The sequence below is a fragment of the Mycena indigotica genome (genome assembly GCF_014461135.1).
Source record: "Mycena indigotica strain 171206Taipei chromosome Unknown Mind.scaff0017, whole genome shotgun sequence".
In the NCBI taxonomy this organism is placed as follows: domain Eukaryota; kingdom Fungi; phylum Basidiomycota; class Agaricomycetes; order Agaricales; family Mycenaceae; genus Mycena; species Mycena indigotica.
Genome location: NW_023503016.1, coordinates 18,843 through 41,820, shown reverse-complemented (window position 1 = coordinate 41,820; position 22,978 = coordinate 18,843). Strand labels below are relative to the sequence as shown.

The window sequence follows — 22,978 nt, the reverse complement described above, 5'->3', positions numbered from 1 at the left end:
ATTTCTTCAGGTTATAGTGTTCTGTGACAACAATGTCTCGTATCGACGAACTGACAGGTTGGGAAGGCCACTGGTGGTAGCGGCTCCGGGCTTGTCTTGGCGGCACTCTCTCGCCGCTGGCATTTTGCGAGATCCTCGTCCCGGGTTTCTGCCAGGCCATCCTGTTCATTTACGCCATGTACATCCTAGTATGCGGCCCACAAGAACTGTTATTCCATCCAATATTCCCCTCTGCAACTGCGCATCTTCTGGGCGCAAACGAGCGCCATTATATCGTGCGGCGGCTTGCATCTCCGCCTCGGAGTTGTAGTAGACCAGGGCGGAATGCGGCACCGTGGGCAGGAGTGTCAGGGAGCGCACCCCCGGCCCGGGCTCGGACATGAAAAGGCGCTGCATCAAATCCAGTGTTGCGTCCCCCGGGAGGTTCGAGGCCTGGAGAACCCATGGACTGGTGTTGAGACCATTAGCCTCGCTCCAAGGCATTTGCACGCCGACAGCCTCCACCTCGTCTGGCTCCCCAGCGGCGCGATAGCGACTCCATGCATCCAGCACTGCCGCGCCAATAGCGGGCGGGAGCTGTTGCCCGTCGTACGCTTTCCGGAGGTGCAGGCCCGGGTCCGAGTCGTGCTCCCAGAACCTCAGGCTGTGTAGTTGCTGCACTTTGCGCACGGGCATAGTCCGCGTCGTGATCCACGCCAAGTCCAGAATGATGGTCATTGGCGACCATGCGGGCTCTTCGACGCGGTCGGTGGGGCTTGCGGAGCGCGGCACTATCCGAGGCTCGAAGCTCATCAACTCTCTGTGTGTGCTCAGATATTGACATGAATGTCGTACGGCTTGTAAGTGCGCACCGTGTCTTTGCCTTTTGCTCCGAATCAAATGGTTCAGTGTAGCAGCGCAGCTCCGGCGCATGAGAAGGCCCGCCGGCGGATGCTTTTTCTATCTGTGTTGCCGCCCTGGTGAGCCCTGGGCCATGGCTGCATGCCTCCGTTACAGTCCCGCTAGCCACAGAGAAGTGTGGATGGATACCTGTGATCCTGCCCGATTTGCGTCAGATCCAAGCGTCATTTCCTCGTCGGTGCCGTGGGAGGAAAAGCAGCCACCGCACCTGGCACACCCGTAGAGCTCTCGTGACTGTCGGTCCAGGAATATAGCCAACACCTCGTTCCCGACGTCGAGCGCATGTGCAAGCCGATTTTGCAGCCGGGCGCCGTGCCGGGCGTCCGCCGGCGAGACGTACAGCATCCCGCCGGCGGAGTCGGGGCCATCCGGGAAGCGCCATTTACCGATGAGGCGGCTCGCTTGGAGGTGTTCCTACGGTGTATCTCAGTGCCGGTACAGGGTGGAGAGTCAGTAGAGACTGACCGTAGTCCATGTCCCGAAGATGAAGTATCGTGCGCTGCTGAGGTCCACCGAACCAATCATGGACTGGTCTTCGGTTAGGGTGCTGCTGGAACTTGCGGCGCCGGGCTCTTTAGATTTGGGGAACGCAACAGCAATAGCTCGCTCGGTGTCTTGCAATGCTCCGTGAGCTCGGTTGCTGCCTCCGACAGACATAAGATCTCAGTCGCGGTGGTGGGAGAAAGAGCCAAGTTAGTGCTTCCCACAGCGGCGCACAGCCTGTTCCGGCGCTTGAGCGCCTGACAGGCTTGGGCAGAACGCGTTGATGAGTTTATGATCAAGACAAAAATAGAGGTCGATGGGCGGCGAAATTTGTCTTGCGCGAGCCCGGGGGGCACGAGGGAACGCGCCATGGTGGAAAGTATGTTGCTTGTGAGGCTCAGAGATTACAAAATGCTGACGAGGTACTGTCGGCGAGGCGAAGGAATATGCAGGCTGAAGCGCTGTCGATATGTCGATTGTAACCATTTCAATTGTTCTTGATTCGGAAAGATAAAGTGTCGTACATATTTAGGCATCCGGAACGCGATCTAAAGCAAAAGTTCGGTAAGCAGTAGTAGGAAGAGTAAGTGCGTAAAGAGCACAGGCATGTACTACCGGTCGTCAGGGAGAGTAATGAGTGCAGGCGTTTGACTCTGTCGTAGAAAGGACAAGACCGGCGACGACGACCATGCAAGCCTCGCCGCCGCCTCGCTGCAGCAGCTTCTTCCAATACCCACCAGGACACCCTCAATCTCCTGAATTTCCTGCGCGATACGCTAGGGTTGCACCGCACGCGCGCACGCCACCCTCCGTCTTCTAACGTCCGCGCCGCGCCGAAGTATGTCTGCCAACGACGGGCTTCCCGCCCACTGTCCCGGATGGCCAAGCCTTATAGATATAAGCGGAAAGAAGTTGACGCGGATTGGGACAAGATATGTGCTGGGCAGAGCGATACCTGTCGCGCTCGTCGAGGATGGAGGAGGACTGTCGGCGCCGGCCGGACGCCCGGCGTGGCACGTGACCTGGCCGATTTGGGGAAGGAGGCAAGAAGGCGGTTAGGATGGCGTGTGCGGGTAAGGGAGATGGGAATGGAGGGAGGTGGGGATGGGGATGGAGGCGAGGGAGGGAGTGTCGCCGGCATGTGGTAGTCGCTGGTGGTGACCTTCAAGGGAGATGTGGGTGGTGGAGAGCAGAGCGGGGCATAAAGGAGTCGGCTGGAGGCTGCTTTGCGACGACCTAATCGAAAGGCCGGGCGGTGAGCCCGCGGATACGGACGGCGTAGGCGAGCGCGTCCGAGAGGCAAGAAGGACGCCAGTGCCGGCTGCAGAGGGAATGAAAAAAGGCGCCGTTGCCATTTGCAGGTAATGTCTGTTTGGAAGGTAAGACTGTGTCGGCGAGGGTTTGCGTACTGTAACACACCGCTTTTCCCCCGCTTTTCATCTTGTACACAGTTTCTTCCCGGTTCTGTGACTCTAGCCATATCCTCCGACTCTTCAAGTTGTCATTTGCGGCAAGCCGTCTTCAAGAATGGGCTGCGAAAATGCGTCAGCAACGCCTGAGCAGGCAGCAAGCCGGAACATACGGGGCATGGAGTCAAACGGGGCATGTCTTCCAGCGGGGGGCGGGAGAAGACGAGAGTGGTGAATAGCTAGCGGAGGGGGGTGCGCGGTAATGAGCCTTGCCTCGGAGTCGCGTGGCTCTGCTGCCCTCACGCAGCAAAGCAACTTATCACTAACGGCGCCGGTAAAGCCACAGCGTGACAGAAAGGTATGTCGCATGCTGGTCGTCGTGGTGAAGAAAAGAGAAGCGGTGATCGGCCCGAGGACATGTGACCACGCCGATCTTGACTCCGCACCACGATGAGCCGCAAGATCGCTCCTCCCTGCTCGCTCGACCGCCTTGTAATCGACATAGGGACACCTGCGACGGCGTCTTGACGCCCCATGTCTCTGGCTGGGACGCGCGAACGTCGCCACGTGTGTCCATTCATCTGGTCTGCCGCTGCTGCTCAGGCGCGACGTTTTACAGGACAAGGTTGGAAGTCGGTGCTGGCGGACCAAATGTGATACTGGGTGACGGAGGGGAAGAGAGGGCACGGAAGAGAGGGCACGTTGAGCTGGGGCGCGATGTGCAATAGCTGGTAAATGGTGCGTCAACGACCATCTCCACTGGCACTTGTCGCGTTCACTGACCTTTTCTCTCGGTGCAGACTCGTTCGAAAACCTGACAAGACTTGCGAAAAGGCGATGTTCATCGACCCTCTGGTCTCTCAAACGATACGCGACCTGCCGTCCGACGAGAGCTTGCGAAGCGTAGTCGCTTGCGCCACGCATGTCCTCATACATGTTCCCCTTGTGTACAATGAAGCGCATAACGCACGTCTTATTGGCCACAGGAACTACATCTCCAATGTCAAATACTCTTCCTCCTCTCTTGCCACGATCTCCCTCCTCCCAAACGACAGTTTCTTTCCCTCACGCCACACCGCTCGTTGATGCGCTCGCGATTTGTGGCGGTATGCCCTCCCTCCGACTCGGTCGTTCTTCCGACCGTGACGAATGACCGCTTCCCGCCAGAGTGCGCGTTCGTGGGCTCGAACCATGTCAGGACCCGCACCCTTGCCCGTGCCCGTGCCCAGGGCTGGGATCAGCCCAATGCCTACTACTGTGTGCTACTCCGCCAGAGAAGGCGGGGCTTCCTTCCTTTGCATCTGGCGCCACATAAACCATTCCTCCTAGGCAATATGCCGTCCAGCTTCGAATGGGAAGCGTTTGGGCGGCTCAGTCGGGAACGCAGAGAGCATGTTACCGAGGAGACAACTTATTCTCATATCAAACGCGCCGCAGGCGCCGATATCATCCACCTCAACTTGAACGTTACTGGGATGTCTGTCTTCGTTCTTTCTTCCCTCGAAGACAACATCGATCTTCTTGAGAAACGATCGACCACTCCGATAGGTTCGAGGCATCGACTCATCCATTCGGTGCGCGATATGTTTCCGTCTGTGGCCACCGGCTAACAGTTGCCTAGCATTCATCGAGTACAGTGTGTGATATAGCTGCTAACTCCTATCTCATCCGCTCATTGTTGATGCAGGAGAGAAACTCGGTATGGCCGCACTCCGTGGCTTAAATGAAAAGCTTACACGTGGCGCAGCGTGTCATGCCAGGCTCCTGCGCCATCTTCTCGGCGATCCAGGTGAACCCCTGGAGCACATCCGCCAGTGAGTCGTTTTCAAAGGTTGCTATCATGATTCTCACCAACAATTTTCCAGGATGGCAAAAGCTATCATGGTATTGACGGTCTGTGGGATCCAAGTGCTTCCCAAGGACGATCTGTATGCAAAAACAGCAGAAGCTGCTCTCAACAGTCTTGTCCAATGTCCATGGTTCCCCCATCCGCTTCCTTGTTGTAAGTCAGCTATTTTCGGGTTATGTATTATGGATTGCCACGAAACGGCGCAAGCTATCGACCGAGTTTGTCAATCTGCCGTTCAACGAACGAAGCGGCGAAGGGTATGTCGTTCCGTTATTTTCTGCGTGCTATCTTCTGAGCGGACTGACGATGCCCAGCCTTCATTGCCGCGTTGAGTGCGGGTACCCACACGACCGTGCCAGTGGCACTTGTCGGCAAGTTCTTGATCAAGTTCTTGATGGTGATGCTGAACCCGAATGTGCAGAGACGGAGATTGACGCTGTTTGCAGCGGGACGCCATCTACATCGCGCCTCAACCCACGAATGGGAGCCTGTACCAGATCTCTGCCCACCGCCTCATGGATGGAGTAGCGGTATAAGTAGAGGCATCCTTTCCTCTGACTTCCTCTAACGCAATGAGGGTCTGGCGCCGTCGACTGCCAGCTGGCGCGTCGGCGCGTTCTTTAGACGAACTGTCATCCCCGCTGGCAGCAACTATCGACAACTTTCATACCTCTCTAGAGGTAATGAAGGACGCTGTCGAGGGCTGTCCACCACTCAAGTGCTCCCTCGCAATCGTTGTTGGCCTGTGGAATTTGAGTGATGTGAGTAAAGAAGTATACTCGCCTCATCATACCACTCAACTCAGCCAGCGCGCCAATGAAAGTAGATTGCAGGCGCGTGCGCTGGCGTTCAAAGCCGCTGAGATGGTCGATGCCATGTATCGCTCCATCGGACCGAGCCCGCCGCCGCTTTCGGATTCCGTTATCGCACATATCGTGCGCTTCGAGGAGTCAGTATCACGCTTACTTTTTTTAGTTGATCCTAACAACGACTTATTTGTAGTGGAGAGCTCACTTTCGGGCGTGCCCGATGGGCGTGGGCCTGCGCCAACGGGCGTGGATGGGCGTGGGCGTGGGATTTGGCTGACGATCAAAGCCCACGCCCGCCCATCAGGCGTGCCACGCCCATTGGTCGTCTTGGCACGCCCGTTTGTCGTCTTGGCACGCCCGACAAACGGGCGTGGGCTTGCATATAACCCCAAGTCCCCAACTCTTATGCCTTATTCCTAGACCTTTGGAGTCCCCCGAATCCCCGGACCATCCTCACTACTCACGCTGACTTAGGCCGCGTCCACACTGCCGGTCACCGGCCGGTCCGCGAAGCACCTTCACTCCGGTCGGCGCGCCGAGACTAACGTACAAACAAGTGGTGTCCACCGAGGACGACGGCAGTGCACGACCAACTCGAGTGAGTGAGCCACGGCCGCGCTCGCGCTCTGCGGTTCGTGCGCTCAACGTCGGATCATGGCGTGACTGGTCCCGGGTTAACGCTCCGGGCCGTCGCCGTCGGACTCGCCGATATGGGAAGGTTGACCGGGGCCCCTAGAAATGGTGGGTGTTCCATGCTCGCCGTAACTCATGCAAGGCTGGCACAAGCCGTGGAGGTGGCGGAGAGGCGTTGAATGGCTTGCCAAGACGTCTTGGCATTGTGGAAGGCGACGATCAAACATGGTTGATGGATGTAAATCCCAGTCGAAGCGTGCATTCGGACCATGGAAACCTATTAAATAGGCATTTGAGCCATGGCAATAGCTCACTCGGTGCCAGTAAGGCGCCGAAAGTGTCCCACGCCCGCCCACGCCACGCCCACGCCATCACGGGCGTGCACGCCCGTTGGCGCAGGCCCACGCCGTTTGGCCACGCCCATGTGCGAAGTCTCATTTGTAGTGTTCTCCAACGCTTGCATCGCTGCCTCGAGCGCATCGCTGATCAAGGCCGCGTTCGAAGCTTGATTCACCTGCGCAAGAATCAGGCGTCTCTCCGCGACCTTGATCGAGACATGGAGGCGGCTTCATGGGCCTTTATGGTCAGTCTCCACCATTAACAGCCGAAACAGGCATTCATAAACGACTTCAGACTGGGCTACAGATGTCCCACGCAGTTTCCTTGGCAAGTGCTGGCCAGACCTCGACGGCCATCGAGGAAAAGCTGTCGGGGCTCTGCGTCTCAGTCACCGACTCCACAGTTAGTTTCTTGCGCCATCACACATAACTTATATATCTCTGCTCACGATGCATCATAGCACGAGCTGACCCAGCTCCGCACGCGCAAGTGCACCGCCTCCAACTGGCGGTAGTTTTTTTGGATTGACCCAGTACGCGCTGCCAAGCACCCGTCATCCCGCCATTAATCCCGACACCCCCGACATAATCTACTATTCCTTCCCCCGATGACTGGGTGGGCCCCGGCGAATCCCCTTGTTTCCGAATCGACACGCGTACACCACTTTTCCCAGCCCGGCCAAGCTGGTGGGAGATAATGACATGAGCCATCCACAAAAACGCTTCTGCAAATGCTCCCGGGCCTGCTACAGCCTGGGAGGCTCCCGAAATCCATACCCCTCGCTTGGACCCAATCGGATGTACTGTACCACTATCCCTAATATTGTTTGCTCCTATAGAGAGGTCACTTTCGGGCGTGCCCGATGGGCGTGGGCCTGCGCCAACGGGCGTGGATGGGCGTGGGCGTGGGATTTGTTTGGCTGACGATCAAAGCCCACGCCCGTCCATCAGGCGTGCCACGCCCATTGGTCGGCTTGGCACGCCCGTTTGTCCCGCTTGGCACACCGGACAAACGGGCGTGGGCTTCTATATACCGAGTTGTTACAGAGTTTTAAAGGAGCTGAAAGGCTTCACACCACACCATCGTCAGTCGGTGTGGTAGCTGGGTCGAGCCGCGTGTGGTAGCTAGCTAATGGAATGATGATCTGTGACTCTACGTGACATGATCCGACTACGGCCCGACGCCGGCCTCCCATCACAGGTGCCCCCTTTTAAAATGGCGGCGTCCTCGACGCCTGAGCTCCCTCTATGCGTTTCAGTTCGGCCTCTATGTCCGCCACCCTTTTACGCTCGGCCATCTCGCCTTCTCTATCCTTCGCCACCCTGTTCGTTTCGTTTGTAGCCTAGTGTCGCTTGTTCCTTCCTTAGTTTCTTCATGAACTCGCGTTGTTCTGTCTTCAGCTCCGTTCCCTCCCTTGGTGTGAATCTCCGCAGTCTTCTCGCGCTGTAGTGTCCCGATGCCGCCACGCCGTCCAGCGTCTCCAACTCGTAAGAATTGACCCTTCGTGTTTTGATTCTGTGTGGGTCGCTCCACGGTCCCTGGATCTTGCGGTCCGCGCTCAGCGTCTTCATTCTTGCTGTGTCGTACACCTGCACAAGGTCACCCGGCTCAAAATTTACCTCTCCCGCTCTAGACCTCATCACTGCTTTGTCGAACAGCGCTTTGCGCTTATTCACGTGCTGTAACCTGTTATCGTAGGCATCCAGCCGTTGCTGGTCCGCGTATTGCATGTGGGTGTGTATCTCCGCTTCCGTGGTCCTTGTTGTTGCCACTAGTTCGGGGGTTGGGACCGTGTTGACCGCTCTCGCGAACAGGATTTCCTTGGGGGTGAATCTAATCGACGGCAGTATTCTTTGGTTTAGTATGTGCAACGCTTGCCTGAAATGCTTTGGCCATGTCGCCGGCAGATCCTCTGCCCTTGTGTTCCTCCATCCGTCCTCTCCCAACTTCGGCGCGCATAGCCTGGCCAACACGAAGATAAGTAGTTTGTTGGTGCCCTCTACTAACCCGTTGACCCAAGGCGAGTACTTCGGTACTGGTATGAATCGTGTCCCCCATTTATCGCACGTTGCCTTGACTGCCTTGTTAACGGAAGTGCGACCCGTTATCGACCATCAACGCCTCCGCCCGGCATGTAGTCCCTGAACAGGTTATCGAGTACTTCCACCGTGTTTCCGCCTGTTCCTGCCCCCTTGTAGATCTCTCCCCATACGTGCTGAGAGGCCACGTCTATATACAAGCCCGTCGTCTTGAATCCGTCCGCGCTGAGTGGGAGTGTCATGTAATCCGCGGCAATGAGTTCGAATGGGTGCCGCCGGACTATTGGCTTCAGCAGCGCGTGTATTGCGGTTGGACCAAAGTTCTTGCATTCGGGACATTCCCGTATTGCGGCTACAATCGATTCGTCCAACTTCGGGCTGTGAAATTTATCCATGAGCACGATTTTGATGTGGTCGCGATGGAAGTGGCCCCCTTTTGCGTGCGCCATCGCTGCCTCCCTCTTGGCCTCTTCCCTAGTAATGCATTCCCGCTTTGGCCTTGCTCTGCCTCCCGTTGCTCCACCCAACCTCCAAAGCTTTCCTTCCTCTACGAAGTACTGCGACGCGCGGTGCCTTGCTCGCTTGCGCTCCCGTTCGCTCGTCCCGAGATCCAACTCCATTATGGCGTCGATTACCTCCAGGTATACCGGTTCCTTCCGGAATCGCTCCCTTAACGCCGCCGTCCCTTCTGGTACTGGCATTATCAGGTAGTTCCCATCTGTAGCACTCACCGTGAAGACATCGTTTATGATCCCGGAGCGCGTTTCCCAGTCCGGGGACACTGTCCATTCGCTTCCGTCCTCATTCCCTTTTGGTTTTCCTTCGTCCGCCCTTGACAGCGCGTCGGGCTACGACGTTGTTCTTCCCTTTGATGTGTTCCGCCCCAACGATGTTGTACCCCATGATGCCGTCCCTCCAGCGCGTGTGAGTGACGTTAAGCTTTTCGTTGACCATTATGTCGCGCAACGCCTGGCAATCCGTTTCTAATTTGATTGGTTGCCCCCAGATTATGTCGGAGAACTTATCTAGCGAAAATTTTAGCGCTGCGAATTCGAGAAGGTGTGGCTGATATCTCTCTTCAGATGACGAGGTCCTCTTTGATGCGAATGCTATCGGGTGTCGCCTTATCACCTCCTTCCCACCCGGTAGCGTTGTTGCCATCCTCTGTGATAGCATTCCCGCAAATGCCTCCTTACTCCCATCCGTTGTGACTATAAACGGGTGTTCGTCCACCGTCTCGTAGTTCGGTGCTCGCAAGACTGGCTCTCGCAATAGCGTGTCCTTCAGGTTAATGAATGCCTTCGTGTGTTGTTCCGTCCAGACTGGTGCGAGTTTGAAGGCTTTCATTGCCGCTTGATACACTGGTTTCCTGGCACCTGTCGGTATCTTCACTTTAGCCAATAAGTCCCGTAGCGGTTTTTCCAACTTAGCGTAGTTTTTGATTAGGTCTCTGAAGTACCCAGTTAGTCCTAAGAACGCGCTCAAGTTGGCCGCATCCTCCGGCTTCTCCCACCGCACGATGGCCGTAAGTTTCGCTGGGTCCGGCGACACTCCGTTCGGTCCTACCCTCGCTCCCGCGCGAATATCGCCTCTGTCATAAACAGTTTAGTTTTGGCGGCTGATAGCGACAACTTCTCCTCGCGTATCCTGGTGAATATTAGCCTCAGTTTTTCCATCATCTCGTTGAAACTGTTGGCTGCCGAGCCACTGTCGTCGACGAATAGCTCCATTATCCTTTTGACAAGTAAGTCTGACAACTTCGTTGCCGCCATATGCGCGAATTCTGTTGGGGCATCTGTCAGTCCGAACGGCATGCGCATGTACGCGTAGTAGCCTTGTCCCGGTACAAACATCACAATGTACGGCTGTACATCTTCCGCGATTTGCACTGCGAAAAATCCTGATGCGAAGTCAAACACTGAGACGTACCTATGCCCCGATAATCGCCTCTGCTTCTCACGTATATCACCCTGCGGCATTGGGACCACCTTGAGTAGTTCGTTGAGTTCGTGGAAGTTCTGGCAAATTCGCCATTTAGGCTGTTTCTTGCCCTCGGGCTCTTGATCCGTTTTCTCCGTTCTTGGTGGCAGATCGTAAACCGGTGGTAGTCCCGCCTTGATGCATTCGTCGTTCAGTGTATGCTGGAGTTCCTCCATTGTCATGCCCCCTCCGTCATGCTCCTTCTGTGCCAATTTTATCGGTGAGACGCACTTGACGTCCCTCGGATGTATTGGTCTGATTATGCCCGCTTCCTCCAGAACCTTCACTTGCTCCCTCAAGTATTGCGCCTGTGGTTGCGATAAGGGTTTTTGGTGAATCTTTGTGCTGAACTGATGGTCCTTTGGTATGTGTGGCGCGTACTCTGCTCCTTCCACCGCTTCCACCTCGCTCACGGCCAGCGCGGAAGATGTCTGCAAACTCTGTGACGAGTTTCTCGACCTCTCTTTTTTCCTCTTCCGTTACATCCTTGCCGATCTCAACCGCTTTCAATATTCGCTCCACCCGTTCCGGCTTAAACGGGTCTGTTTTGCGCGTGAAGACGTTTGGTGGGGCCTGGAGTTGGTTGGGGTTGTTCTTGTTCTTGTCGAGTTCCACGGTGTGTACCGCTTGCGTTTCCGCTATGTCTTCCTCCTCATTCATGCCTAGCGCTTCCATTGCCTCCCTTGCGATATTCCTTGCCATTTCTGCCTCTGTTCCCTCTTCCCCTTCGGTTCTCTCTCCTTCTTCTCCATCCTCCCAATCCATCCACTCTATTTCCTCCATTTCTCCTGGTTCCTCCTCTTCGCTTTCGGAATCTGTTTCCTGTACCTGTAGTGCATTATCCACTTTGAATATATTATCGCTTGCTTGCCTGTTTTCCTCCTCGTTCGGCTCTGTTTTTCTCTCTACCCTTGCCGTCTTGACCCTTCGCGTTGCTGCTTGATTCTCCAGCCTCGCCGTTGCCCCTTCGACTTCTATTTCGATCGTGTCCTTTCGATAGTCGTGAACCACGCCGAATAGTGCTTGTAATGGTTTCCCAAACAAGACTTCCCATCCTCCGCCGCTGTCGAATACCTCCAGCGATATGGGTGCTCGCACGCCTTCTACGATTGCTATTCCCGACCACCTACACACCGATGGTATCAGCTGGCCGCTCGCCATCCTGAGCACCGTGTTCGATGGGGCTCCTGCTCCTAGTTGTTGGCGGTTGTTCTCCCATATCCTCTTATCCAATGCCCCCACTAACGCTCCACCGTCGAACAGCATTCTAACTCTGACTTCTCCCCGTATACCTCTTAGTAGCGCTGCGTGCTCAAATGGTTCGCATCCTTCTTTCCCTTTCGTTGCCGTCCCGTACATGTCAATAATGTTGATTCGTTTGTTTGCTGGAATACATGTTATTGGTACGGCGACGGGACCGAGGCATTTCTTTGGCCGCGTTTCCCGGGCTGACTGTTGGCCTTTCACATAGCCAGCCCTCCGCCAAAACCCTCCCTTTCTTGCGCTTTGTTGAACTCTTCGATGGTATATTCCAAGTAATTGACCCCCGCAATGTTTTGACTGGCGGACGATCGCACTCGTCCTAAGTGTCTGCTACATATCGCTCTGAAGGCTCGCTCGTTTCGCGGTATCGGTTCCGCCTTGCAATTCTCGTCGTTCGCTCGATGGGATGGGATGGTCACTTGCCCACATTGGAAGCACTCGCCTGAGCAGAGCTCTGCTGTTCCCGGGCTAAGGGGATACCCTATTTCTTCTAGGGCCGGTCTCCTTTCGCCGCCGTATTGCCGGTTCCACAGCTCGATCAACGTTTGGTAGTACTTTCTTCCGTTTTCATCGTCCGTGGGCGGCTTCATCTTCGCCACCATCTCCTTTAGCTTGCGTAAACCCCCCTCCGATAGCGCGTCACCCCTCTGGTTCGGGTTGAACAAGTTTCCTTTCCCACCTCCACTTGCTCCGAAGATGTCCCCCGCCGGCTTGCTTGGCGTGTTTAGGCTTGTTGTGACCAGTCTCGCCGCCATCTTGGATATTGGGGTTGCTGGGGCCGTTGCTCTTCTCTGGAGTTCTGCTATTTTGTCGTCTCTATCCTTGTCTTTCTGCTGCTTTTCCTTCGCCTCCTTTACATCTTCTCGCAGCTTCGCTCTGTCGACGTCCTTGATCGCTTTCGTGAAGTCGATCCAATTGTTCGGCTCTCGTGGCAGGTTTTTCCGGAGCGGTTCCGGTATCGCATCCCGGACTTGGTATATGTAGCTTGATGTCTTTTCTACACCCGCTTTCCTTGCCAATTCCAGCAGTTTTTGGGCGTATTTGATGTGCGTTGCTACGTCTTGGCCCGCTACCTCGACTGTTCCACCCAACTCGCTTAGTGTGAGTTTCAGCCCGACGAGCTTTTCTTGGTACTCCTGCTTGGTTGGTTCGGCTTCTTCATCCGTTGGAAATTGCGCCAAGAATTCCTTTGTAAAGTCTACGAACTTCGTAATGGGGTTGTTCTTCTGTCGTTCCGTCCACCATTTCGCCGCTGGCGTGCGTGTGGGGAAAGTGGTCCCCTACAGCGTCTAGTCGCTCGCTGTCCGTGTCTCTTTTGAGATCTCTGCTTCGGATTCGGAACTTCCGTATGAACTCCTCGGAATTGACGTTGTTTTTCTCGTCCCTTTCGTCCCCGTAGAACGCGGGCACTGTATTAGCTTCTGACATCGTGGCCGTGCTGATGGTATTCTGCTGGGTTGTTTGTATGGTGGTGTTCGTGTTCTGTGGTATTGGTGCCGGTGATGTGGGTGGCGTGATTGTTGTCTGTCTAGACTGCTGAGATGCTGAAGAGGTAGGCGCTGTTGTCGCGGTTTCTGAGTCTTCGTCTGGAGTCTCTTCTCGGCGGATTCTAAGTCCTCTGACTTGTGCTGCCCAATCTAAACTGGGTGTCGGTGATGACTTCGTGTATCTTCCTTTTTCGTCTCGTTCTCTTCTGTTTGCCAGCTTCTCTACTCTGCTCTGCCGCTGATACTTCTTGGCTTCGGATGCCGCTCTCGTCACCACAATGTGGTAGCTGGGTCGAGCCGCGTGTGGTAGCTAGCTAATGGAATGATGATCTGTGACTCTACGTGACATGATCCGACTACGGCCCGACGCCGGCCTCCCATCACATCGGCGGCGAGATCTACGAACCGTGCGAGCTGGTGGCCACCGACCATACGCCGGCCGGACCGTGCCGGACCCGACCCGCGACCGACGCAGAGTCGAACTTGAAAGCCAATGGCGCAGCTGACGACGACGAGGAGCACCAGCGGGAACGTGTCGCCGGTGCGCCGGGAAAGAGACCGAGCCATAGCCCGGGCGGGAGAGTAAGCTGCGGCGGCCACTGTCCGGCCTGGAGGCTGGCGCAGGGGCGGGCGCGGGTGCAGCATCGACCACGGCCGCGGCCAGTAACTCTTGGCGGGGCCAACGCACCCTTGAGCTCACCGAGACAGCTTGGCCAAGACATCTTGGCACCGTGGTTGACGACGATCAGCACATTTTGATGTGTTTTGATTGAAGCCTCCACGGTGATGCGGACAGGTGATAACGGTCGTCGAGGCGTCGCGGTCGCCGCCATAGTACGGGACATAGCCTCCGCGGAGGGTCCCACGCCCGCCCACGCCACGCCCACGCCATCACGGGCGTGCACGCCCGTTGGCGCAGGCCCACGCCGTTTGGCCACGCCCATGTGCGAGGTCTCGCTCCGATATACTCTTTCTACGACGTCTTCTCGTCTCCCCATATCTCTTTAAGCAGCAGATCTTGCTACTCCAGTCGTTCGTGGAGTCAGGCTGCTGCTTCTACGAGACTTGAAATGCTGTCCCCTCATTGGTGACTTTGCGGCTCTTCCCCATGCATTCCCTACACTTCTAATTAGAAATACCAACCGTATCTCATGCTGCCATAAAACTAAAAGACCATCGTGCAACCACTAGACGCGACTACTTGTTGTCATGTCCGCCGAGGCGCGCACAAGTCGGACCTCCGCCGCCTAGGCCTGCTCGATGACGGCGCCTCGCCAGTTCCAGTCGTGAGGCTACCGACCCCCCGGGCCGCCATACGCACACGTCAAGCGTCAGACGGTACGCGAAGCGCCGATTCCTCGACGAGAACGAGTATATCGTCTTAGCCAATACATTCCAACTTCCGGGTCCATATTCACCAGTGACCGGGCGCACCACAACACGCTCTCCCACTGGGTCGTCTTGAACAGTCCCAGAAGCATGACACCCCTCCTCTGGGCCAGACAGCGAATACCAGCACTAGGGTGAGGAGAAGTATGAGGAATGGATAGTGGAGGACAGCGAGCCGCACTCGCACAGTAACACTCGCGACAGCAACTTGTCAGCAAGTCGGAGGTGTAGATCTCCAGCGAAGCCAATGCCCTTGAGCGCCACATGTTGCCCAGCATTCTCCTCCTCCGTCAACACACTGTCCTCATCGTCGTGGCAGAGGACAGCGCCGCCACCCTCCCGCCCGCAAAGACTCCTCGCAAAAGTCATCCTCGTGTTGCGGCGCAACCTCAGAGTCATTTAGGATTAGGCGACGAAGAGCCTGAGCTGGCCCCGAGACGTGGAGTTTTGATTCGAGAGAGAGTCGCGGAAGGAGTGTCTGGTAAGGGACAATGGTGTTGAAACTTCAGGCGTGGTGGTCAACGCGATCCCCTCCGCGCCTGCATTCTTTTCACCCGGAAGCCACAAAGTCAGCCCCTCCATACTCGTCGCAGTAGGCCAAAGACGCACCGGCACCGAAGATGACCTGCTTCAACTTTCAAGTTCTCCGCCTCAGGAAAACGAGACACGCCTGGAATGCGTGAATCAGCCGGCTACTGTTGACAGTGAGGAAGCGCACGCACAGCGCGGCCCCGTTCCAAGGGCTTTCCTCCACCCGCGCCGCTTCCGGGCCTGGTTCCGCCGCCAGCTTGCCTGGCTGTCATTTGTCTTGTCGCTGTTGTCGCTGACGAGCACACGAAACCAGCTTCAAAGACAACGCAGAAGGAAATCCTGGGCTTTGTAGTTCCGCAGTAACTCGAGCGACAGTCGGAAACTTGACAGGGCAAAAGTCAGAAAACGGAGTCGACAAACAGGCACACTATCGCGCACCTAGCGAACCAGGTCCATCTTTCCTCAATCTTCCCCTATGCTACCGCCCATCTCGGTTCGTATCCTTTGCCTACAAGCACTGGAGGCAGGCGTCATCGCGCGCTAAGAACATCTAGCCCAGGAAAGTTGGCAGTCGGGTCCACGCAGTCAGCCTCGCCAACGCACCGGGAAGCCTGCAGACGTCGAACACGCCGAGCACGGGCCTCGACACGTCGCAGTATGCCCATTCCTCTTAAGAAACTGCGGCGGTCCGTCGTTTTAAAGCAGGGCGACGCTACTAGGGCGGGACATTGAGCGGAAGCACAGATAGAAACTCGGGAGACACACCATAGATGGGTCCCCATGACGAGCTGCATTCGAAGCCTGAGTGCCGCCGGGAGCCCCAGCGCGAAAGAGTAAGCACAGCGTATGTCGTGGTCGAAAAGAGAGGAGCGGCGATCGGCCCGAGGGCATGTGACCTGCCGATCTTGCATCCACACCATGACCAGCCGGAAAGCGCGGGCCCCCTACCTGTGCGGCCGCCTTGTCATCGACATAAAGAGGCTCGAGACGGCATCCTTAAGCCTCAAGACACCGGCAGTCACGCGCGAAAGCCGCCACGTGTCGGTCTTCGCCCGCCTCGATAACGCGATTCTTTTCCAAGGGACGAGCATGGGTTACGGTGGTGGCGGAGCGGAGGAGGGAAAGAGCTGGGGAAGAGATGCGGAGATGGTGTCGAGCCGTTGCGGGAGGTGGGGCAGCGGGTGGACCCGTGCGTCAATGGGTTATCTGTCCTTCTCGCGTTCACTCACCTCTATATGTCTGCAGATTCGCTCGAGAACTTTCATACGCCTTTCGAATCTCTCCCGTACCACCACTTCGTCTCGCTACAACCCCCATTGTCCTCGACACCCATGTTCTTCAACGCTATCGACAAGCAGAACTTACCAAGCACTGTCGTTTCAGGCTGTTGCTGCGCGGATGAGGCGGCCTCCCACAAGCCCGCTATGCCTCTTGCAACTATGTCTCCTGCGACCGGCTCGGCGTCGGGAGCGTTTCCCAACAACCTCACTATTAGCCGCTTTCGCTGACTGCTACGCGCGGGACTAGTTTGCTCTTGAATGAATGACCTTCTGCGGCAATCGTGTGAAGGAGAGTAGGTAGGGACCGGTAGATAGACTTCGGGATGGCAGTGAACTTGAAGAAGGGGATTCCATGGGCAAGACCGAGGTGCGTCTTGAGTGTTTCCGGCATCTGCGCTTTTGCTCACGCTTATTACAGCCTAGCGCATTCAAGCTGCTTCACGATGTCCATACCAATCCCTCTGTCGCCTGAACGCCTCGCCGCCTCCCTGTTGGTCCGCTATCCTTTCAAGTGCTCGACTCCACGGACGCCGGGGCCCCAACTTGAAGTTTCGTTGGCTTCATTGGCGCTGTCGGAGTCTCTTTGTATGGATCGCACTTGCTAACGCTGACGGTCCATCCCATCCGAAGCAGAGACTGCAGCGAACTGGAACGGGGCGATGTGGAAGGAAGGAAAGCGTGGAGGGAGAAAGGAAGCTGGGACACGAAGCTGGAAAAGAGTGTGTCGCCTGTTAGCATGCTATCCCAGAAATCTTACCTTCCAGCGGGTCCTTTACGCCTGTCTTATTCGCTCTCACTATTCCTCTTCCTCCTTTCCCGCAACACAGACGCATCGAAGACGTTGATCCGCGCAGACTATTGACCTGCCGCCTCCCTTCACGATAACCCCCTCTCGCCCAATTCTAGTCCTTTGCGCCACTCATCGCCATCTCGCTGGTCAAAACAGCAAAAATGCCGACCTCGTTCTCTCCCGTGTCATGCTCGGCGTTTGTTGCCGCAACTGCATATGCTCTGCTGCGTCGAAAGCCGTAGTCTCCACGTCGACGTCTAGAAGAAGTTGGCAAGAACCGAGTGCAGGACGGCAAGGTTGCACTGTCGCAATAACAGCAGCGACACCCACGTACCCACGTACCCACCGACAAATTTGGCGCGGTCATTTCCGACTGCGGGGACAGATAGTCGCGGCAATCGCTAGCGGGAGTCGTCTACTTATGCGATGTATACATTTTGCGCTGAACACATTTGCCCAGTTACTATTGGACTTCATTCATCTCTTTCTATCTCGCTCTTTTGCATCATTCCTTGTCACCAATCTCTTTCGCCCGCTCCACGCTACGCGTATTCGAGGGAGAGCCCACCGTTCGGACCGTAAATAACGTCCTGCAGCACGGCAGCGGAGGCAGACGATCCGCGGCCGTCACACAGATGGAGCAACATGCCCGTCAGGCCCTCACGGACCGCCGCGTCACGTAGATTTTTGCGCAGGAAGCCGACCTGCATGGCTTTGACCTCTTCGAACCTGCGCGGACGCGTTAGAATAAGCAATCAGGGACGCTGGACATACATAGCCGTGAAGTTGGAGAACGCCTCGTGTACGATGGTGTCCGCCGACATCTGAGAGCGGATCGACTCGAGCGCGCGGGCTTTGAGGTCCTCGAGGCCATGCTGCATAGTGCTCAAACTTCAGCGACTTCGAGGGCAAGTTGAAACAAAAACGCGCCTTTTCCGCGAGCTTATACATGGATTTCGGGGAGCATTCTGGGGCACCGTCGTCGCGTTTGGCAGGGGGAGAATGACCTTTACCCGCCTTGATCTTGCAGAAGTGGATGTCGCCGGTGTAGAGGTAGGAAAGCAAGGCCTTCCACCTTTCAGAAGCGGTCAGTTTTGATAGATAAAACGGCAGCGATGAGCCACGCACGTATTATATGCGTGGCCTTTGATCACAATGCGGTAGCCGCGACGACCAATAATAGTTTCTGAGTCGTTTACAGCCTGGATTATCTGTGTGCTGGGACCTGCCGCGGACTGTGCCTCGGGCGTTTCGGGGCCTGAACGAGGTGAGACATGCGAAGAGGACGTAATGGGTATCCACCCACCTTCTTCGTCGACAATCATATCCCCGTCGATCGCCTCGTCTTCATCCATGTCGCTGTCAGACATGTAGTCGTACTCCTCGAACGCAGCCTGGGGCGGCTTGTCCGTGGCGATGTCCGTCTGGCCCGACTCTGCAAAACCGCTAAGCAAGTCGTCGATATCTGTCGGCAGCAGGTCAGCGTCGAATATAAGCAGCACGCAGACTTACCTTGGTCAAACTGCTTCGATGTTCCGCGCATAAGCTTGAGGTTCCCGTAGAGCGGGCGCGGATGATACACGTATCCAGTCGCCACACGGGAGTAAAGCCAGAATTTGACGTCGATGAGTTCTCCGCCGTGGATTGTGTCGGCGAGGCAGGCGCGAATGCGGGCGGGGAGCGGCTCTTCGGAGAACGGGAGGCGGGTTCGGATGGTGAGCGGTTGGGGAGGAGCAAAGCCGTGTGCTGCTTCAAAGGAAATGGTGACGGTTAAGACAGCCGGAGGGGTTTCAGATGGGCGCGACCTAGACGACTCCGAGTCGAACTTCCTTCTCAGAGCTTTTACATGGGTCCGGGAACATCTGCCGATGGGCCATCCAGCTGTGGATGGAGGTAGCTCGGTGGGGAGAAGCGGTAGCGTGACAGAAAAGGTGCCAATATCGTATATCTCTGTTCTTAGCCCCGTGGTAGAGAGAGCGCACGATACCCGCCCGTACTTGGCATTCGCTATCAGGTGCGGGTCGAAGTAGACGGTGACTGGTCCATCGGAGCAGTCCCAGGCGAATCGCCAGCCCCAGCCGCATACGTCTGTGGTCCCCGTGAGCGAAGAGGTCGATGAGAAGGTGATGTCGAAGGTGGATTGTACGCCATTCTCCGTCCATGTATCGGGGCACTTTTTGACGAGGGCCATCGATGAGAGTGGGAAGAGACCAGTTTCCGTGGGTACGCACCTCGTGCATGCCCCATGTCTGCGTATTTATAATCGTCTACGGCGTTTGAGAGGGATAACTTTGAAGGCGTGTGATGAAACGAATCCCCCGGCAGGGCATTGTTTCTCTTGGCCACTGCTCGACAGACTCAGTGCAACAGCCGTGCCAACAGCTTGCAGGCCAGCAGCAAGAAGTGCTCGGAGACGCGTAGAGCAGCGGAGTGGGAGTCGGGACTGGAAGGCTGGAAAAGTTGCATCACGAAACCGGCGTGAAGAGACTGAAATAACACACCTTCTCGCCCTGCCGCGGCATCGACCCGCCTGCTCGGCTGGATTGTCGTCGGATTCAAGGGCTGAGAGATGTTAGAGCATGTCAACAGGGCTGAAGAGCCTGAGGAAGAAGGTCAGCGACTTAAGAGAGGGACAAAAATGCCTTTGACGCGCCTTTGGTGGTCCATATGCATGTGTCCCCCCTTCCCGACTCTCTTACGACAATCTATGCGCTCATCCCGCACGCCAGCAAATATATCGAAAGGTGTCCTGTAGATAGAAACGGCTTGAGCACAAAAGTGTCTAAGCGGACTCGGAGCACTTACGCGGGGCTATTAGTGCGCTTATCTTCTCGAGGAGCGAAGTCCTGTCCCGCACAGCGAGACAGGGCGTACGAGGAGGGAGGACTAGGTGGCGGCGGCGGCGGCTCGTCGTGGTGCAGAGTAAAGATCGGCGCTATCACGTGTGACGTGGCGTCGGGCCGATCTCGCCTTCTCTCTTTTCTACCACCACCATCGACGATGCCCGCCGCCGTTGACATCCGCCCTGCGCGCTATCGCACGGCCGCCGTTGGCCTCACGACGATGAAGCTATGCGGAAGGAAACTGACTGGCGGGTTGTGAGCAAATTGTGAGGTGCGTTTTTCGAGAAGCTTCCTTCTCTGCTTTTGCTCACCGTTGCGTCCAGCGTTTGACTACAATGTGCTGTTGGAAGACCTACGGCGGCGCTGCTGGGACTAATGGTGGATGCGCGCGTGGATTAGCTTTCGGATGGCGAATGGAGAGGGGATTTCACGTCTGGGGGAAGGGAGACGGTGCGCGATGCTGTCTTTTTCGTTTTCTTCTAGCGGGGCTTATGCGTATGCTCGCAGGTGCAACTACTCTACACTCGTGCGCTTTGAGCTCGAGCGCGCTTCCCTTTTGCTTCTGGAACGACGCGACACTTTCTGCTCGCCAAACCGAGGATGCTCCTCCGCACCGCCTGCCTGAAATTCTCGTCTCCTCCAAGGCCTTTATACCGTCTCCGAGAACCGACAATAGAATCTTGGACCCATCGCTGGTCGGCTGGACAACGCGCAGGAACCGAATTCATCCTCAAGGGTCGAACGCCAAAAGACACGGCCCAGCGAGAGACAAGGCGCGTTGAGCTGCGGGTGCGTAGCTCGATAATCTACCGCGTCCATTAGCTAGCTGACTGGGCCATTCAGCTGTTGACGTGGAAAAGATGCTCTTTGCATTCGATTAACGCTAGAAGTGGTGAAAGAAGGCTTCGGTCGCACGACATTCGTTCTGAGAGGGAGTATGATTTTGAGAATAAGACAAGGTGTGTCGCTGTGCCCATCGCTGTCGTGGACAATCTCTCTAATCCCAGATCAAGTCCCATGCAATATCTATTGACGAAGACGGCATAACATGTTCTACCTGATCCCTTTGCCTATCTCAACGCGTGCTTCTATCAAAAACCACCACCACCCGCCCATGTCGCGCGGTCACCCTCTCCAACCTGCTTCCTTACCCTACCCAACGACCTGCACCTCAAAGTCATGGACGAGGCCTTCCTTGTACCCACTCCGTGGCCCGCCAACCTGGCAGCACGGCCTCGTGTTCATTTGTCGCCGACTCTATGCGATAGCAATGCCTGTACTCTACCGCGATACCGACCTCCTCCGCGCTTTTGCGGTCCGCGATACACAATGTGCCCTGCTTTCGGGCGACGATTGTAGCGAGGCCTGAGCTAGATGCGAGTGTGGCTTATGCGTGAACAGAAGTGGCCGACGTCCTAGCGTCTGTGTCTTCTAGCGCGGGCTCTGGGCGGGTCCGGGTCACACGCCCGATCACGCCGGTCGTTCTCCCACGCTGCTTTTGGACTCGACCACCATGGCTATCGCGTCTCGCCTGCCCGTTTCGCCCCCGGCGAGCCTGCCTCTGCGCTCTCTCAAGCTTGCCGGGCGTGTTCCGCCTCTCTCCTCGGCTCTGCCACAGGCTCCAACGCCCTTTTCATGGCTCACGCGCGTCGTTGTCGTTTGTCGCTGTCGTTACTGGCTGGGATACTGCGAGCGCGCCAGCTTTTTCTTTCTTGGGCATATGCCGACTGGTCAATGGTGACAGTTAGCCGGATACTGCTCGTATAGCTTCCCCACTAACTGTTCCTCAAAAGGTCCTTGTCCATTGCCAGTGTCATACCGTTCTCTAAGTATTCAAGTTGTCACTTGGCACTGTGCAGGTGAGCCTGAGTGCTGCCCCGTAGATCGTACTTATCGGCCTTTGCTTACTAGTACTACATACACCATCGTCGTCTCCCTTTGCTACAAAATAAAACACGCAACACGTTGGCCGCACCCTGACCTGCTCCAAAGCTTCAATTGCATGAAGCCGAGCGTAGCCTCCGAACAAGGAGAAGCTGCTTGTCGACCGGGAGGACTCTCGCTATCCTCACTAGAACAAGGAAACATGCGAAGCAAGCCCATCGACGACAAATCTTTTGTTTGGATGGATCGGAGGCGGGCGGGTGGTGAATCCGCGCAGAGACGGTCTGAGAACAGGTGAGCGATCTCAACGAGTAGAGATATACGGAGCTGACCATATCCAAGCATTCTTGCTGATTCGACGTTGATGTCCCCGCCAGCGTCTGGTCCCGTTCCAAAAGAGCGACGACATGCGCATCAATATTGGTACCCGCTCGTCTGCCACGCGAAGGAGAGAACGGACCGCCGACTACAAGGATTCGATAATGCAAGTACAAGGCAAGTATCTGAAGCGTGTTAGTGCGAAGTACTTATTATGTGCCTTGCAGAATGTGCTCGAAAGCGGGTCGTCGCTCAGAATTTCGGGCTATGCCATGCCAAGTCGGAGGTGTGGGCAAAGGGCAAGCGTAATACTGGCCGCGGCGCGCCTTCAAGTTCATGCACGCTCGCTGTTCGTTTTCGTCCCAAGAAGCCCCCCGCCGTCGTGCGATTTCAAGCCGCGCCTGCCAACGCCGTTGCGACCAGGCGAAACGAAAGACAATTGGCACACGGCTCCCAGTCTTCAATTGCCTGAGGCAGGACATCCTGGTCTGAATCGAGCAACGGGATATGTGGATGACAGAGCTTATGGCCGGCGAGAACACATGCCCGAAAGGTTTATAGGTCATGTATCCAAGTTGTCAGTACCAAATGATAATGTTCTCGTATCGTACGCGACAGACAACTAAAGTAGGTATGCATTGTGATATATTCGAGAGAGGAAGAGAAACGGATATATACTCGTTGCCGCAGGGCGCGCCGAAAAGAAAGGGGAAGAGAGCTGGAAAGAGCAACGGGAGAGCAGATAGCACTGC

At 56.1% G+C, this 22,978-nt stretch overlaps 4 protein-coding genes across 4 annotated transcripts; 3 read left to right on the top strand and 1 right to left on the bottom strand.

Moving 5' to 3' along the window:
• Positions 1-3,877: 3,877 nt before the first annotated feature.
• On the top strand, positions 3,878-4,683 carry MIND_01374500 (uncharacterized protein; the record flags this gene model as incomplete). The annotated part of the gene is made up of 5 exons (XM_037370165.1): positions 3,878-4,366; positions 4,414-4,428; positions 4,480-4,491; positions 4,540-4,606; positions 4,658-4,683. 5 exons carry the CDS (start codon positions 3,878-3,880, stop codon positions 4,681-4,683), a joined length of 609 nt encoding a protein of 202 aa, XP_037213166.1.
• Positions 4,684-5,213: 530 nt separating this feature from the next.
• MIND_01374400 (uncharacterized protein) lies at positions 5,214-5,643 on the top strand (the record flags this gene model as incomplete). The annotated part of the gene is made up of 3 exons (XM_037370164.1): positions 5,214-5,402; positions 5,451-5,576; positions 5,617-5,643. 3 exons carry the CDS (start codon positions 5,214-5,216, stop codon positions 5,641-5,643), a joined length of 342 nt encoding a protein of 113 aa, XP_037213165.1.
• A 10,374-nt stretch (positions 5,644-16,017) lies between these two features.
• Positions 16,018-16,619, top strand: MIND_01374300 (uncharacterized protein; the record flags this gene model as incomplete). Its single annotated transcript, XM_037370163.1, has 2 exons — positions 16,018-16,300; positions 16,357-16,619. The coding sequence occupies exons 1-2, from the start codon at positions 16,030-16,032 to the stop codon at positions 16,617-16,619; spliced, it is 534 nt and encodes a 177-aa protein (XP_037213164.1). The 5' UTR covers positions 16,018-16,029.
• A 1,104-nt stretch (positions 16,620-17,723) lies between these two features.
• Positions 17,724-19,372, bottom strand: MIND_01374200 (uncharacterized protein; the record flags this gene model as incomplete). The annotated part of the gene is made up of 6 exons (XM_037370162.1): positions 17,724-17,910; positions 17,956-18,056; positions 18,112-18,256; positions 18,310-18,439; positions 18,488-18,646; positions 18,694-19,372. 6 exons carry the CDS (start codon positions 19,370-19,372, stop codon positions 17,724-17,726), a joined length of 1,401 nt encoding a protein of 466 aa, XP_037213163.1.
• Between the last annotated feature and the right edge of the window lie 3,606 nt (positions 19,373-22,978).